Here is an 18,259-nt window from a genome sequence, read left to right as displayed (position 1 = left end):
GGGTGGAAACGGGGTCCCTACAAGAAAAAGGCATGTGAGCTGCCAGAGACCTGTCAGGCTGGCAGTGAAATGAGCTGAGTGAGCCATTGCAGACTTCGGGATGAATATGGCCAGGAAGGGACTGGCGCATGATGGTTTGAAAAGCCATCCCAAGGTCGGGATGGCACAAGACAACCCCAGACAGGATGCATCGGGAGCTAGAAGGAGAAATAAGGCTCGTCCCTCGCCCACATAAATACCAATGGGGGCAAAATGGGGAAGTAACATTTTTCAGATACTCAGTAGAGATGATTCTGTGTGTTTTTGTCATCACAACCTATGTGCACGTGAGGAAACTGCAGATGAGGGTAAGTAACTTGGCCCAGGTGACACAGAGGTAGCGTTAGTTGTTAGTGAAGTTGAAACTGAGAACTGGAAGATGAAACCTTGAAAATTCACGTATTCAGCATCAGCAAAGAAATTCCTTGGGGGAATCGCCAATGACAGGTTTGGTCCTGGAGTGGCCAGCTGGACTGCTCCAGCCATACGCTCTTTGCTTCCTTCCTGCTCCCCCTGAGGGCCTTCCCTTTGGAGGTTGGGCCAGGTGGTGCCTTTTCTTGTCCTCATTGGGCCTCACAACACCCCTCGGAGGGGCTCAAAGCAGACAGTGGATCCCATTGTACAGATGAGGGTGCTGAGATCCTGTGAGGTTAGCTAACTTGCACTGGCCACAGAGTGGGGTGATGGTGAATCCAGCATCTCGTCCCACTGTTTAGGACTTTAAAAGAGAATGGGATACGTGATTTAGTGCAGAGAGCAGGGGAGGATGGGTCTTGCTGAGAGAGAGACCTATGTAGTGGCTTGGAGGTATCTGTGGAGAGGGGCACAGACGCTGCGACACGGGAGCTGGCCCGGAAGTGGGGGCTCAGGGGCGGGGTCATGGAGAGCTCCTTCCAGGGCGTTTCAAAGTCCCGCAGGCTTAAAGGGGAGGAGGGACAGGTCAGAGGCCAGTCCCCACTGCCACGTGGAAAATGAAGGCAGCTGTCATCCAGAGGAGCAGTGAAGTCACAGGAAGAGTCCCTGGGTGGCCATGGAGGCCTGGCCCAGGCCCATGTGCTCACTGTCCTCGCGACCCATGTGCAGGACAGACAGGAAATCCCGCACTGTCTCCGGCCCTCAGCCTGTGCTTGCGGGGACCCCACTGTGCTCTGACGCGCACCCATGAAGTGGTGGCCTTCTGAGCTCTGACGTAATGTCCTCCCTTTTTCAGGTCATCGAGTGCATCACCCAAGGCCGTGTTTTGGAGCGGCCCCGAGTCTGCCCCAAAGAGGTATATGATGTCATGCTGGGGTGCTGGCAGAGGGAACCACAGCAGCGGCTGAACATCAAGGAAATCTACAAAATCCTCCACGCTTTAGGGAAAGCCACCCCAATCTACCTGGACGTCCTCGGCTAGTGGTGGCCGGTCGTCACGAGCTCATACTCTGTTGCCTCCTCTCTCCCTGGCCTCACATCCCCCTGCCTTTCCACCGCCCGACTCTTTTCTCCCATCCTTGACTGAAATGAACATCTTCATATAAACTCAAGTGCCTGCTACACATACAACACTGAAAAAAAATAAAGAGAAAAAAACCCTGTAAGGCAGTTTGGCATACATATATATGTATATATATACATATGTGTGTGTGTGTATATATATGTATATACACACACATATATATATATATATATAAAACTATATCTACAGAGAGATACCTTCTCCTCTAATACAGAGAGAAGCTGCTGACACAGAAACCACAAGACTAACCACAACTCAGAAAATCTTAACTATTACGGACACAAATGAAAATCCCCTTTGACTTGAGCTGTGGGCCACGCCTCTTCAGCTATAGCTTTTTGGAGCAGAAGACCGTGACGTTGCAGGGAGATGATCTTCGTGTTGGGACAGGAGGAGCTGGGGTGGGCAGGACTCAGTGCTCACCTGCACAGGTGTGTTGCCCTCACGCTCTGAGCCGGTGCCTGGGCAGAGCGCGTCAACTGCTCAGCAAGGAAATAAGACCGACCAGGGGCCTCGTGTCTCCCCGGGCCATTGTCTCCGTGCCTCCCCTCTTTCCTCCACTCCCAGACAGTTTTCTAATGTGTCTGTTCTAGAAAGTGTGGTCCTGATGCTTTTGGGAGTCGGTGATGGCACCTACAGGTAAACACCGAGCAAATCACAACAATGAAACAAAACCACAACGACAGTGGACTGCACCCATCTCGGGTGTAAATCACGATCAAGTTCCTTGCTAGAATCGACAGGGTCTTCTATTCTCTGAACTTGAAGAACTGCACTTTCTGGACTGAAAGAACCACAGAAGAACTAGCCGCAACCTGGACCCTCCCAAGGCAGCGCCTTCTGTCTTTTCCTTATTGGGAGGACTCCGTGACCCCACTCCCACATTCAGGCCTTCGCAGAGTTGGGAGGGGGGGCCAGTACGCCGTGTTGTCTGCACATGTGGACACAAGATCCCAAAGCAGGAGACTGAATCCTTGTAGGTGGTTCGAAGATATGCCCCTTTGCATCCTGTGTCTCGTTCTGCTACCCCAACAGCCTCGCTGACAAGTCCTGGGCCTCTGCCGGTCCCAGGTAAACTCATCTGCGGGGAGGGAGCCGGCTGGGAAGGCCGGCTGCCTGTGCTTCGGGGAGCCAGGCAGGAGAGTCTGTGTGGTACCTGCGCCCGGCCCCTTGGCATTCTCCTCACGTTGCCAGCCCTGGAAGGATTGATGCATCTGCCTTGGAGCTGCTGGGAAAATGCAGGGGCTGAGAAATCGCCTTTGCAGGTGGGGGCAGGGGGAAGGGCGAGGCTTCTGCGGGAGCTGTCCTCGCAGGGCCACTGCCACAGGCTCTGCATCTTAATGAGGTCAGAGCCCTGACCAGGGAGAGAGAATGAAGCGTCTGGGCTGCCAGCAACCTCTGCCCCTGCGCTGGGGGGATCACTGCTTTCCTGGCTGCTGCTATCAGGCAACACGGACACGTATCGGGGCCTCCCTGCCTACGTGACAACCACCAAATGGAAGCCAGCAGCCTCCCCACAGAGCCCTCCTGCTGGGGAGGAGCGGATGTGTGTCCCCCAGTCCATCGGCCCCTCCACCTCACCCCTGCACGGAGCTGCCTAATGGACAGGTCTTTGCCCAGTCAGAGCCTCCGGGGCCTGTGACCTGCACCCTGCGCTGCCAGCTTAAGGGACCTCCTCAGCCTGGACATCCGGGTCCTGTGCGGCGTGGGCCTCCTGTGTGGGCTCAGGACTGGATTCTGTGTCTGTGCTTTCGCTTTTTTTTCCTAAACCAACAGATGTTTTTACTCAAATGGAAAAGAGCTGTGCTCGCACTGCAGGCCACAGGCCGTGGTTGGGATTCAGGGATCAGCGAGCTGCTCAGCTGGCCCGGGAGGGCGGGAAGGGGCTGGAGGGTGGGGTGGGTTTTCTCTGCGCTGTGCTCCCAGCCCCCAGGGCTTTGGGGGACAGCTCTTTGGCTTGACCACCTGGAGGAGTCCTTTGCTGTCTACCCCAAGGCAACAATCCCTCTTGTCTTTTCCCCAGGAGGCCCTCGGGCTCTCGCCGGCTGGTAATGCTGGATGGATCTATGCAGTCTGGTTTTGAGCTGGGTTAGGAATGGAAAGGTGTTCAAGGTAGGACCCCTCTGGAGGAGCAGAGGGGACACGTCCCGCGGTTAGACGGGAGGCTCCAAGGCTCCTTCCTGGCGCTGCCACATCCTCCTCCGAGCAGACCCCATGTAGCTTCCATCTTCTAGACTGTGTTTCTAGAACCTCATAGTCACTGAAAGGTTGAGAGGAAGGGGTGGAAGGGTCTGGAGGCTGGTAGGCAACTGGGAGTGAGAAACGTGTTAGGGTTTCGGCTCAGGGCACTGAGTCGCCGTGGCCTAACGGGAGAAGTCTATTCCTCTGGGAACAAGGAACATCACAGGAGACCGGAGTTGGCAGATTGTTCTCGTCTTCGTCCCACAGGCCTCCTTGGGGTCATGTCCATCGTAAGTGGCTGCCTGCCGTAGAGCAGAAGGAAAGGGGTAGCAGAGCCGGGAGGAGTAGAGGGAGGACGTCCTCTCGCTGCCCTGGCTGGACTCTGTGCAGAGTCTGCTTTACATGTTGACTTAGGAACCTTGGCAAGTGAAAAAGTGAAAGGTGTCTTGGATAGTGAAGGAGGCCGAGAATAGGGCTGTGGCAGCTGAAGGAGTGTGTGGGGCTCTGGGGTAAGTGGGATGTGTGCCTCCTGTAATGGGACAGGACCCATCGACTCTCTCTACTGGGTGTCTTTCCCCATCTGCAAAATGAGGGCTGTACTTGCTAAGCTCTGGCCCTTCGTACCTCTGCAATTCTAGGATTCTGTGTGCAGTGAGTCACTCTGTCATTTTTCTCAGTACCGCTTGGAATGTCCAGACAGCCCTCTGCAGGCCGTGCCTGGGGAGGAGGCAGTTGCCGCTGAGGGTCCCTAGGCCTGGGCAGGTGTGGGCTCCAGTGTGACACTCGTCTCCTCCTTTGCCCCTGCAGCGCAGCAATTCAGGGGTGTCTGTAGCTACTTTCGGCCCCGAGGGAAGGCTTAGTCTTCTTTCTCGTCCTAGCCTTTCTGCGCACCCGAAAAGCACTGGCGCAGGTTTATTTATTTATTTATGTATTTATTTTTAAAGCGCTTACTGTGGTTACGTGGGTCTTGACACGACATCCCTTTGGCCAGCGTGGCCACACCACTCTCCTCCCTCCACGCCAGAGTCCACGTTCTAACAGACCATTAGCTTGGCGTGAGCTCTGTCAGGACTATTGGTGGGGGCTCGTGGTCACCCACGCTGCAGTCTCCGCCACGGTCTCCGCACTGGTCTCCGCCTGCACTGAGCATGACAGACTTGCTGTTGGGTGCCCACCTTGGGGTACAATGCCATGGCCACGGGTCCTCCCAGTTCTGTACGAGGGCGTGATATGCTGCCCTCCCTTTGCATCTCTGCCCTCTGACTGGGCCTGGAGGGTCACCAAGCCTCCTCTAGTTAGTACAGGACTCGACACCCCCCCACTCAGCAGCTCGTGCACAAATCACCCCGCAGACAAAGGAGCCTTGGTCCTTCTGGGTTCAAATTCAACATCAACCTCCGCTCTGGTGATGCTTCCTTTGCAGACTACACTAGTGCAAATATTTTTGGTGCTAAATACTGCAGAAACCAACACCCACAGGAGAGCGGTCAGCCAGTTTCTGGGGCTGCGTGAGACTGAAGTCACAAGCAAAAGGGAATCAGTCGTGCCAGGAGTGTACAGGGTACACGGAAAGTCAGGTGGGAACGTGGGGTGGTGGGGAGACCATCGAAACTCCTGGCTTTCTTCCTAGTTACCCACGGTGACCTGGCCCAAGTCAGCTGCGTTCTCAGGTTATCACTTGTTTCATCTGACACTTAAGAGATTGTAGTAGATATTCTTAGAGTCCCTTTCATTTCATAACAACAACAACAAAATCTGTGTTCTGATCCCACCTTTTTTTGTCTTTTTTAACCTTGTTTGTTAGAAAAAAGAGAGAAAAATGAAAGAGAAATAAGGAGGGAGAGGAGGAACAGTTACCAGTGGCAATACATTGACCGTAGACGGGAAACAAGGCAGCTCAGTAACTGGCTGTCTGAGCTCTGGCTCGAAAACCAAGAGTTTTACCTTTAACTGCTATTGTGTGGAGCTAGGAAGTTGGGACGCGGGCAGCATTGTAAGTCGCAGACTCGTCGCCAGAGTTCTTTTCCATGCGGCACTGACCTAATGCCTTCCTGTCCCACTTGTCCAAACCAGACAGCAGCAGTGTTATCCTGATTCGAGGTATTCTTATTGCGATGGGCAGTCTTGAGGCTTTGGGTCTCCCCTGTACTTTGCTCAGAATCTGGAACAAAGGAACATCTCTAGATATTTGTTCAGTGAACCCATCTGCCCGCAGCCTAGAGAGCCACCCTTCACACGTCCCTGGAATGTCTATTACCAGCTGTGGCTGGGAGCCAACCTACTGGAAAACCCAATGGCGTTTGCCGTGGAGCAAACAGGCACCTTTAACCCAAGAGCTTGGTGCCATAGCCACTATATCCTTGGTCCCCAGAGCACCAGCCTCTTCTTGGGTATCCAATAAATTTGTTTTAGCCGACACTTGATAAGTTTTAAAGGAAAATTCCAAGTTTTGTATCATTATTAAGAGATCAAGATAGGCTTCAGAAAATGTTTTGGGAGTGCCATCCTCAGGACAGGGTAGGCCTCTGTGCCTTGTGTGCTCGTATCTGTGTCTGTTGTTGGAATGGCTTCCGTGAAGGTCTGCGTGGAGTCAGCGAATTCCCTAGTGTTTGTCTCCTTGAGCTTTCCACTTCTCAGGGATGAGCAATCCAGGGACGGACTGGCCTAAGAGACACTCAGAAAGGTACTGATGGGAGATCTGTCATCTCGTGAAGTTTGATCCTTCGATGCTCCCTGAATTCAGTGATGCCGATGACACCTTTCCGAGCATCTGAAAGTTCCTCTTCCTGGTTGTCTGATAGGTGACACAGGAACCCCCATCCCCCCATTTGGGGGGTTGATATTGAATTCCCGCACACTGCAGGTGGAACCAGCCCCTCGCACGAATGGGACAGAGAGAGTGAGATGCTGACAGATGTGGCTCTTTCTGAAAGGCGTTGGCGACTGTGGACGAGGTGACTATCTGTGTCACTGCACTGGGGATTAGGACTGGCTGTGAGCGTGCTGCCACCCGAAGGGCTTGAACCTTGGCTTCTGACGCCCGTTACCCGGCTGCATTCTTTGCGCGCAGGCCTCCCTTGACTGCCGAAACAAGCTCTGTGCTTTGCAACAAGAGACGTCTCTGTCCCAAGCCTCAGTGTGCCGGCAGAGACCTTTCTGTTTCACAAGGAGATTCGTGGAGATTGGGGGCGGCTCAAAGTACGTGGAATTCTTGATCCAAGTAAGAAAATGAAGATCCTCCTTCCTCTTGAACTGAGCTCCAAAGAGAAAACAAGGTCTGGTTGACATGTGCAGTAGGAGATGGTGTCTTCCGCCAGGGCTGTCTCCCGTCGCGCAGAGGCAGGCAGTGAGCTCTACGGATTTTTCCCGGTCTCGGAGGTACACGCTGCTTCATGTGCAGTGCCATGGCCCAAGCTTGTCACTTGCAAGAAATACTTATGGCCAACAAAGCTAGAAGTTTCTAATAGAAGATGTATCGATAGAACATAAACAAGGAAGGGCTGGTTGGTTGGACGTCTGCTTCTGAGACGTGCTTGGTGCCCAGGTCTTGCTTTCCAGTGTAACATCTTGTGAGAGAAATTGGTTTCTTCCCACTTTGGATTGGGAGACCGGATCCTCACTGTGTCCTCCGACATTCTTTGGGGTGCAACATCCCTGAAGCCCAGTGGAAGATGGGAAAACTCAAGTCTGGCAGTTATTCTTTCATTGAAGAAGAGTGCATGGGAGTCACTAAAAAAACCCAAACAAAGGAATTTTGTCATCTGTTAATGGTAGGGCATAGTCAAATGAACAAATGCTTTGTTTTTTGTTTCGTTCTTTTCTTTTTCTTGGCGAGGTAGCAGCAGCTCCTGGACATAGCAGATATTTCTGAGCCCACCTCTGGGGAGAAGAAATAAACCTGGTCCAGACGATCTGCTTTGTGCTTTCTGCAGTAGAGAAGGAAATCTCAGTAAAGAAGACTCTCTTACATTTTTTTTCCTTTTTCTGCCCCCGCATCCACCCCACTGTGGGTCCTATCTTCCTGCTTCCGTGGGATGTACAACCTGGCTTCTCAGACTCCACGGAAGTCTTAATTCGAGGTGAATCCTGGGACCACAGACAGTGTGGACTTCAAACAGTGAGAAAATTGGTGCTGAGTGATTCGGCACACAAAGCAAAAACTTCCATTATCTGCGGACGGGATGGAATTGACTGTTGTATTAAGACGTGTGCAAGAGCCGTGCCCTGGAGGCATTTCAATACTGTCCGGCAGCATGATGTCTACATGAAACCCTGTGCGGTGACGTGGACCGCAAGCTCATGGAGACACATGTGGTGGACCTCTCACTTCCCACCTGGCCCCCTCGCTGGCCCGCCCTCGTCCTTCCCCACCCACTGTGCCTCTGTCCGTGAACCCTGAGCCTCCCGGAGCAGAGGAGCCAAGGCTGGGACCAGACTCCAGGAGAGGGAGTGTGGGCCTCTCTCTGACCGTGGTGCTGAGCTAGGCTGTCTGCTCAGTCGGGGTGACAGTGGTTGTCATGGCACTGGATTTCCCCTGAGGGGGCTGCACATCAGGCATGAAAGCCACTCTGCTGATGACAAACAGTTTTGCAGCGTATCTCCAAGGTGCACAAAGGGAAATGGTTTATACAGACTCCGAGTGCCCTGCGTCCACGAGCCTGCCCTGGGCTCCCAGCCCTTCAAGCATTGCCAGGTCCAGATGCAACAGCCATGGCTGCTGCCAGGTGCCCGGGGCGGGGGGGCACTGGGTTCTCATGGACAAAGGGCTTGTCCTGTGTCTGGGCCAGTGTTTCCTGTGGTCCTTCCAAGAGACGCAGCAGCCCCAGCTCCTCCTCCTCCTGGTTGGGACAGAGGATGGAGCTGTTCCCCAAGCCTTCGCTTGGCAGCTCTCTTCTTACGGGAAGATGGGCTCCAGAATGACCAGAAAGAACCCTTTCTAACTCACTGTGTGCTGCCACGTGGAGACACGGGCAGCCTGTGGAAACCCCAACGCTGAAATCACAACTTCGCTACAAGCGAGGGCCACACGTCACACCAAACGTCTTCAGAAAAGCCCTTTCGTGTAGATGCGGCCACCTTCAGACTTTGTAGAGCTGCTTGCCTCACCCAAGGGCGTTTTGGGGAACTCACCTCAGGATTTTAGAATAGTTTACCCTGAAGTCTGGAGCACAAATTTCTCTGGGGTTTTTCTGATTCCGATTTTGAAATTGCTTTTCCTACTGTGTCTTTAAAATGAGTAACCAGGATCTCTGTATATTCTCAGCTATTTCTTTAGGTGAAATGAAAGCTTCTGCTCGGGAAGGACCTTGTGATCTTTGACTAGGAAAATAGATTTCTGGGCCAAGGGACGTCGCAATCATACAGAAGCAAGCTGGATCTTTATTTAAAAGCAGCTATCAGTGTTCTATTTTGTTCTAGATGCTCAAGCTGACGTAGTGACATGGTGCAAACTGCATTCATCTTTTTTATTATGGCACGTCCACTTGCACACACAGAATGCACACACACACACCCCTTTACACTCCTAGTGCTCCAATATGGTCCAACACACCAATGTGCCCCGTTTGGGTTTCTCTCGCTGGTTTCTGTGTGTATAGAAGTGTGCGCCAGGCCTGCGGTTTCTTAACTTGATCTATAGCTCACTCTTGCTGTTGTTTTTTAATTCCCATCACCCAGCCTTTGATCTCCTGCACTACGGATCATTTATGGACTTAGGGCTTTTGCAAGGAAGACTAAATCCTGGCTTTTCAGAACGTTCATATTTAAAGGCTGGACTAGTTTTCTCAGAGAAACGCAAAACCAAACCTGACTGTGATGCAGATTTTATTTAATGAATTTTCTGGGGGGAGGGAGGAGACCCTGAATTGGGGCCTGAATGATGATACATAGTAGGTACGGATATAAATGTGAACTAGTTCAAGCCGATCAGTGAACGTGTGTTGGGCTGCCACCATTAGAGGCACGACTCAAACAATGCAAGTGAGTGGGAACTTGAACTGAAAGGGTTAGACTTTCCCTGGGACCGGGAAAAGGTCGGGTTGGAAGTGAGCAGGCTGGATTGGGTGCTGCTTCGTGGGTGACTGTGCACAAGTCGCTTCCATTACCGGGGGCACGTGGAACTGTCTCAGTGTCAAGTGGGCAGCTGGCAGCGAGTGGCAGACCTGTGCCCCTTCTCTGATTCCGGGGATGGGGGCAAGCCCATCTCTTTCTCATCCATTTCTCGAATCATCTGTCTTGATATCTTCTCAAGGTCTCACTCAGGACAAGTTTGCGAATATGCCCACCCTGAAGACTCAGCCTGTGCTTCATCTTGTGGTCAGTTCATCTCCTATAGGTCTCCTTTGAATGCTCTTGAAACGGAACTCTTACATCCGTGTATTGTCCCCACCCCACCTCTTTAAAGGCTGGCTGTTCTCTCTGCAACGTTAGGGAAAGGCCCACTGGCCTGAGCGTCAGCCGCGGGTGCGATGTAGCCGAGGTTCCCAGAGAAGAAAAGCATCCATCGGTCTCTTCCCTTCTCCTTGGACCAAGTGACTAGCTCCCCATTAGCCCCTCATCAGCTGCTTTTGCATTAGCGACTCAGGGACAAGGAGCCTATGTGAACGCCACCGTCTGTCTTTTGAAGGCATTTCTTCCTCCTGACTGGTGAGGAAAGGTGAGCCTGCCACAAACAGCTTTTCCTTCGAATTTCTCTCATGTTTTCTTCTATCTGTTACATATGCTGGTAAATGGCAAGCCACGGTTTACTTTTTCCCCCCAGATCCCTCTTAGTGTGGGTGTTTTATATCCGTACAGATGAGGAGCACGGCCCATCAGCAATGTGTTTGTTTATTTAGTGCAGAGGCTATGACACTGACACACAGTTTTGCAGCAGCCTCCAAATCCTGAGGGGGATAAGCGTCTTTTTCAATCAAATGAGAGATTCACTGTGATGGTACCAGAAAGGGTGACACCTTAAGAACAGAACTGAACCTGAGAATGTGCGTCCTTTCTAGGGAACAATGAGATGGGAAAATCACCAGAGGAGCGGGGCGACCAGACCCTTTATTCCACAAAATATTATGCATCCCAGATGCTTTAATTCTGCCCTTTACATGGCTGTGAAAAACACACACAGTAATGAACTGTGATCAACTTCCCACATTTACCATTAGAAACCAATTCCTCATGTCTAAACCCACCCTTATTTTTTTCCAAATATTTTGCTTCTCGTGATTCTGGAAATAGTTCAACATTGTTTCTACTTCTTGGTCCCCTCTAATATTTTCAATGAGGTTTCTAGATTTTAAATGCCGTGTGTCAAAAAATGGCCAATGAGGTACAGGGGAGCTAATGGGACCGGGAAGCTGAGGCCTTCTGAGCTCCTGTTTCCTGCAGCGTGACCTGAGAACCTGCATTTCTGGCTTCTTTATCTACAACAGAGAACAGTTAACAACCCCATGCCACCCCGTCTTCCCTCCCCCACCCAGGGGAGAGTGTAGCTGTCAAAGTGCTCTGTGGGCCTCACCAGCCCCTCACATAAGTAGAGCCCTCTCTCTGCGCAGTGAGTATTGCCAAGAGGCTTGCTCAGTGCTGAGCTGGGAGCAGCTTTGGGGTGCGCCTTGTTTTTGAGGTGCACCTTCCTGAAATCTCTCCTGCTAGCTGGGGTCTGTAGTTTGTCATCGGCATTTTCCTTTGAGTGACCATCGAGCATCTGGGGACAGACAGTTCCTTTACAACAATCCCAGCAGAATGAGGATGCTTTACAAAACCATTTGGCTCTGTCTTTGGAAAGCAGCTTTCGGTAGATTTTGTTTTCAGGCCTGGAATCCTCAACATTTTATAGCAAAATGGCGTCTGCTGCTGCATGTAACTCCCTACCATCCATTGTTGCTCTCATGAGGTTCTGTAGATTAAAATGTAATGTTGTTTTTTTTAAATCAGACTATGTAAAGCTGCCTCCATAAATTGGGTGGTGCAATTTATCTTGTGGCAAGCCCCACCCCCCCAAATACCCTGCAGCAGAGCAGTGTCACGTTCATGCCAGGACCATCATCTTGTACAGGAGGAAATAACCGTAAGACAGGAGACAAAATGCTAAACCACACTTCCAATAGCCTGGAGGCACCAGTGGATAGGTGTGAGTGGGATTCCCACTGAGAAATGCATCGGACTGAAAATGAAACCGCCTGTGACAAATCCTGAGGCCAGAATGCCAAGGTTACAACAGTGATGTCATTTACAGCCCCTAAAAAAATCCTAGGCATTTGTGACACCAGCCACTATTTTAAGCACCTTGCAATGGTGACTATTTGGCAAGTTAAATCTTTCAAATATCATTTCCTTTCGATCTCCAAGCAATACTCAGATACGGTGCAACTGACTAAATGCTGTGCATGATTTAGGAAAATCAAAGGATTTTGACCACTCCAGAGAGAAATCAGAATAAAATGGGGTACGTGAAATCCTAAGAAAGTAACAAATGTTTTGCTCAAGTTCACACGATCTCAGCTTCCCTCTCTTCTTTTTTATCTTGGCCTCAGTTTTTGTGTGTCTTACATAGAAAAGCATCACCTCTGTCATGAACCTCTGTCCAGTGGAGTTTCCCCCTGCAGCCGTCCAGCAGACAGAAAACATTCCCACTTCCTTTGAAATGAGAGACCAAACTGGGTTACACTAAGATTTTAAATTACGGTGTGAGATTGGGGAAGGCAGGCTGGTTCAGAGTGAGGTCCCATAACTCATTCTGACCATCCTAAGGATCTTTCCTCCTTCCCTGCCTGGAACAAGCCATTTCACTGTGTGACTTCCGAGTGAGAAGATTATTTAAGGATTTCAGACACATCATTTGAGAAATAACTCACTGGATATGGAACACTGGATCTAATATGTTAACAGGAACAACAAGAGCTTATTTTAATGCTTTTTTTTATTCCTCTTTCCTTTCTTTGAGAGTTTCGTCTTTCTTGAGGGCCATTGGGATATTTCCTTTTCAAGGCTGGAAAAGATTGATTATAGTTTGTGCCTAAAAGCAAAGGCTCTCCTAAGCCCATTGGAGTTGGAGGCAACCCAAAATGACCTGTGTTAATCTTCTGTTACCCTGCAGAATCAGGGACCCTTCTTGGTTATGCGTGTGGGCCATGGTGGGTGAGCTCAAGGGCATTGTCAAAATAAATTGAAAGAAAGCAAGTCGGGGCAAGAAAATTCTCTCCTTGAACGTGAGAAAAAGCAGCAGTTCTGCTCTCTCACAAAGATTCGTGTACTGTTAAGGGAATACTCATGTTATTTCTCAAGTAGGTTTGATTTTCTGAGATTTCTTGTGTGAATTGACTGGGGGGGGGAGATTGGAGGCAGTTAGGAAGTAGATTTTTATGAGTTTATACTTTCTCTTGAGCATAATAAAAGTTCTGCTCGGTTTCTCAGAATGGGACAATTAAAGTTGAGGGTAGAGAGGAATTCAGAGGCCCATGTTTCAGTATGTGGTCAAGTTTTACCCAAACACGTCTTCAGCAACATTTAGTCACAGCAAGCCAAATCAATCCTATGTCTGCAATTGGTATCAGGAAAAAGGTACCGGTGGGTGGTGTCTGCAGACCCCGATTCTGAATCCATCCATTTATAGGCTTCTTTTCTAAGGGCTTGGGGTCTTTGACTCACATGAGGAACTACGCCAACAGGGTTTGGAAGAGCTAACCTATCAGTATTATGGTGTTGTATTAACTCTGTCCAACAGGAAAACTAGGGTCACCCCAGGGCTGCTTCCATTTGAAATGGCACTGAAAAGAGGCTTTTGAAATATGTTTTAAGGGCTGTCACCTAAAGTCAGCCTCTGCTGAAAGAGTTTTCAGTTTCATCGTTTCTCGCTTCTCCCATTTCTCAGTGATTCGTGAGTAGCTGTTTTCAGCACCAGGGACAGCGAACTGGATTGAACCGATGTTTGCTCTCCTGGTGACCTTCCAGGCAAAGAAGGGCTTGTTTTCCCTTGACTTCCTAGCCACTGGGGCTTCAGCCTGAAATGCTTTCTTCCTGAGTTCAAGGGCTTACATCTTGTATTTATTTCCAAGCCTGGTGACTTAGCTATTTCTGTGACATTCTTGACCTGCCAACAAATGGTGGTGAGGGCTGGGGAGGGGGTGGACTAACGTGTCAGTGGAGGGCACCCTTTGGCACAGGCACCCCCTGTAAAAAGTCTTCATGGGGCATCGTCGTTTTGTGAACCCCCAAATGGGGGCACTGCTTGTTGGCAATCACTTTTTAAAATGTCTTCCCATTCCCCACAATAGACAAATTTATATTTCATTCAGTATGCATTTGGAGACAGTATTTCACAAGACTTGAGCAGAAGCTGTGAACTTTGGGGACAGAAAAGGGCCCAGGAATGCTGTTAGGCGTTTTGGAGACTCAGGGTGGGGCACTGCTTTGAATGCCAGCAGCCGCCCTGCCATCGTGAGTGCTGTCCAGCAGCTAACTTTGCCTTAAACAATCACAGTAGAAATGCAGGTGGCTCCTTACGGCCTCCATCAGGCCAGAGCAAAGGGGTGCCGGGAGAAAACGTGTGTAGCAGAAGCATGTGTTGTCAGTTTGCTTTGTGATTGGCCAGTTGTCCCAGCACAATGATACATAGATGTCATCTTGGAGGCAGCATTGTCTTCTCTTAACTGACCAGTAGCGTCCTCCCACTTAGGTCAGGATGGCCCAGGACTGGAAGGCGAGATACACAGTCCAAATCTCATCTTAAATACTGTCTTCTGTTATACAGACATTAGGTAAATTCCACTTCAGCTGCCTCTGGACCATCCAAGGCACAGAACCCTCCCCCATGCCCTCTCTTCCACTTAAATCGTAACATGTAGTGATGCAAGACCATAAAAGGTTCTTTGTAAGGTTGTGGCAGCAGGCTAGAGACCAAGTTCGATGGCAATGCGAGTTTTAACCTTGAAGTGAGTCTGAGAAGCCATCCTCTCCCCCCGTTCCTTGTCCCCTTGAGGGCATCCCATTCTCGCGCTCAGCCTTGCCATGCAGAAAAGACATGAGTTTCTCTAGATTATTTATGGGAGGACCGAGGAAGGACTGGGTCCAAAATTCTCTATGAGAGCCCTTTAGAATACAGGAGATTTGTTTTATATTGAAATTAAGGGACAATCCTAGTTTAGAAAGAATATGCACATAAAGGACCGACAGCTATAGAAGAGTTTAATAAGAGAAACTCTTTTCCCTTAGAGAGGAAGGAGTTCAGGTTGCCTGATAGGAAGCAAGTGATCCGCTGGCCGGGGGTAAGGTGGTCTGAGACGAGGCTGCTTCTTTAGAAGCAGAGGGGATGCCAATGGAAGCCTTACGAGGGAACAGGCCAGGGAATAAAATCCCACAGAGGTTCTACAGTACTTTTTCTGGACAATTCCTAAAGTTTTCAAGGGCACTGCTAGCCTTTTGCCTCCTTAGAGGCAAGCTCAGTGACACGTCTGAGTTCTTAAGGCAAATGCCCTCAAACACCAAAGTCTTGTATTTTCCACTGTCAGTCGACATTGGCTGTCCTGAGTGGAATTGTTTCCCCTTCCCTATGTGAAAGGGACTTGCTTTCAGGAGAAGTGTCCTTTAAACATCCAGCTACAACTGGAGGTAATTTTTTGCATGAATGGCTTTTTACGGCTAGGTGTAAAGCAGAACAAAACTTGTATTAAACTAACTGCTACTTTACATATCGTATTTCAAGGGAAATGAAGGATTTATTGCCATGTAAATGATGTACACTGATTTGTTTCCTACTGGACATTACATGTCCCTTTATCTTTAGGCTGATGTTGTGCAGCAAACTTTTAATATCTGGAAAATCAGCTGGTACCTACTTCAGTGCTCTAGTAGGATGCTATGTTCTCAGAGAGGAATTTGGCAAATGAAGTTTAGGTGCTGTTGTAACTGATTTCCACCCCCTTCCCTAGGTTTTCTGTACTAAATATATGTAAAGTGATTATATCTTGTCTGACCCCATGTGTTTGTGTGTGTTTCCCAATGTTCGTATACATATATTGGCCATCCGAAAGGTTAGTTGAATGATGGCCACCGCTGAACAATGGTTTGTATGGGACGTGGACCTGTGATCCATACACACATTTGTTCTCAGGCCAAGGTTGTCTTACAGAGTTTAGAAGAAACACGTGGCATGGCTTGGGAAAGGTTTAACAATGGCTATGGTATTGCCAAGTTATTCGGAGACCTTGGCAACAGCAGAGTTGAGGCTTGCTCAACTGGATTCTACACCATTTATTTAAATCTGAATTGATGGTCCCTCGGTTCTACTTTATGACTCAGAAATATTCCTCCATGATGCTTGTTTGTTTCTTTCCAGGCTACTGGAAAGTGCTGGTCATGCTTTCTTCCTGTCCTTTGGATCCCCAAGTCATGAACTTAAAAATGGGTGATTGAGGTTTCAGTAAACCTGGGATTTCCTAATATTGCCCCTTCTTTGAGGTACTATCTCTTCCATTCTTTTTTAATGAAATACATATCCATTGGCTATGCTAACTTTATTTGTATCCTGGTGAGTCTTGGAGAATCCATTTAGTTTAAATGATTACTGTATTTGCCTTTGGAGAAGAGGCTCATGGTCTAAGAAAATTCTTGTGTAAAGGTGTCCTTTATGCAAAAAAAATATATATATATATATATATATATATATAAATATATATATATATGGATTTTAACTTGGCAAGATGGCCCCAGGGTAGGGGGGGATGTATTGTCAGTTGATACCAAGCGATGTGTTGAAAAGGCAAGTGCCCTCCCTTTCTCTGTTCCCCACCCCGCCCTTCCTTCCTCCCCAACCTCAAAAGAAAACAAAATTATTTTTTTAAATTGTATTAATAATTTATGTTTAATACAAAAGGATGATGTAACGGTGTCACCAAAGGTCATTTCTCCCATCGTGCATGTCCTCCATTCTCGGCCCTGTTCCCATCACCCCATTCTTCACCCTCGCGCTTCCATCCCAAGGCAAACATGTGTCTTCATGGAATCTGTTGGTGTTGGAGTTCAATGTGGGGGCGGAGATTTCACACCACGACACTAATGACCGCTGACCATTCTTCACTTCCCAATGGTTAATTGCTACAAGAAGGCAAACTCTTTTCTTGGTTTTTGTTTAAGAACATTTTATACATATATATGTATATATGTGTGTGTATGTATGGACATATGTATGTATATGCACATGTACATGTATATATGTATATATATCCATCTCCAGTATAAATATATCATGTGAGAGTTGTAAATACTCCTTGTCATATGTCTGTCTTCCTCATGGTATCATATCTTCAGTGTTATGTTAACGACTCCATTTATTGATTGATGAAATCGTGTGTAGACCTGTATCCTTCTGACATAGTTTATTAGGGTCTCTTCTCAAATAAAGTATAAAACATCAATGCCCTTGTTTTATTTGGATTTGTTATTTAGTAGGGAAGTGTGCTGAATTTAAAAGTAGGTCCAAGTGTGGGAAATTCCAAAAGTGTGCCAAGATTGTACGATCCAGTATCCCCTTGAAAGCTGAGCCCCGGGTTTGCTGAGGGTCAAAACATCTTGTACGAAGTGTAAGGCAGCCTCGTAGCTGAATGTGGGGGTGAGATGAGTGTTTCAAGAGGGACAAAAGCACGTTTATGATTTCATTTAAGGCAGGGCCGAGGGAAAGGATGGACTACTTCCCACCATGTCCTGGTGAGGTCCTGTTACTCCACATCTGTTGTTATTAAACTTCCCAGTTACAATCATTTCAGGTAAGTTCGCAAGGTAGGATAACATACGTTCTCTTGCATATCCTTTCAGCCCAAAGATGTTAGGAGGCTTTGGCATGATTCTCTCTCTCCAATTTCCTTTCTCTATATCTTTCTTCTCTACTTGATATATAATGTGTTTCCTTTAATGAGATTTCAGGACTTATTTCCATTCATTTCTTTCGAAAGCTTTCATGAGTGGTAGGGGAGAGAGAGGGAGGCACAGTTGGTAATTCCACTCATCAGAGTTCAACAGAGACGTAGAACGGTTGAAGTGGGGGTTTCCCCACCTCGTCACTATTGGCATTTTGGATCAGAGAATTCTTTGTTGTGGGGGGCTGTCCTGCGTACTGTGTGGTGTTTATCAGCATTTTTATTACATGCAGTAGTTCTGTTCCTCTGCTCCCACCCCCAGGGTATTGGCCAAATGTCCCCTGAGAGGCAAAACTGCCCCGGTTGAGACCCCGTGGTCTAAGGGTTTAACTCTTACCACACATCGTACAATGTTAACAGAGGAATTACATTCAGAAATTCATGAGCTCCAGCTTGTGTTCCAGTCCCTTCCAAGCCAGCTGCTGGGGTGGGCCACCTGGCAAACTTGCCCCATTTCTCTGAGCACACCTGCCTCCAAACCTGTTGCTGAGGACCCGGTTACAACACCACATTTGGGTTTCAGACAGCAATAGAAATGCCTTCCTCGTCCCACATACCAGCCTGTCTCTATACATGTTCATACCACTTTTTAAGAAATGTGTAATTTGTATGGCTCTGAGTGGGGAGAAACCCAGATAGCCTT

General features: G+C 48.8%; 1 protein-coding gene across 7 annotated transcripts in view; it reads left to right on the top strand.

Moving 5' to 3' along the window:
- NTRK3 (neurotrophic receptor tyrosine kinase 3) overlaps positions 1-17,118 on the top strand; it is a 337,252-nt gene extending 320,134 nt beyond the window's left edge. For all 7 annotated transcript variants that reach the window (XM_074317987.1, XM_019726720.2, XM_074317986.1 and 4 more), the window contains one exon: positions 1,250-17,118. In XM_074317987.1, coding sequence (XP_074174088.1) covers positions 1,250-1,435 — 186 coding nt within the window. In that variant the 3' untranslated portion in view covers positions 1,436-17,118. The remainder of the gene's footprint in view (positions 1-1,249) is intronic.
- The last annotated feature ends 1,141 nt before the right edge of the window (positions 17,119-18,259 follow it).

This window comes from Rhinolophus sinicus, linkage group LG13, assembly GCF_036562045.2.
Source record: "Rhinolophus sinicus isolate RSC01 linkage group LG13, ASM3656204v1, whole genome shotgun sequence".
NCBI classification, from domain to species: domain Eukaryota; kingdom Metazoa; phylum Chordata; class Mammalia; order Chiroptera; family Rhinolophidae; genus Rhinolophus; species Rhinolophus sinicus.
This window is presented reverse-complemented; position numbering and strand designations above follow the sequence as displayed.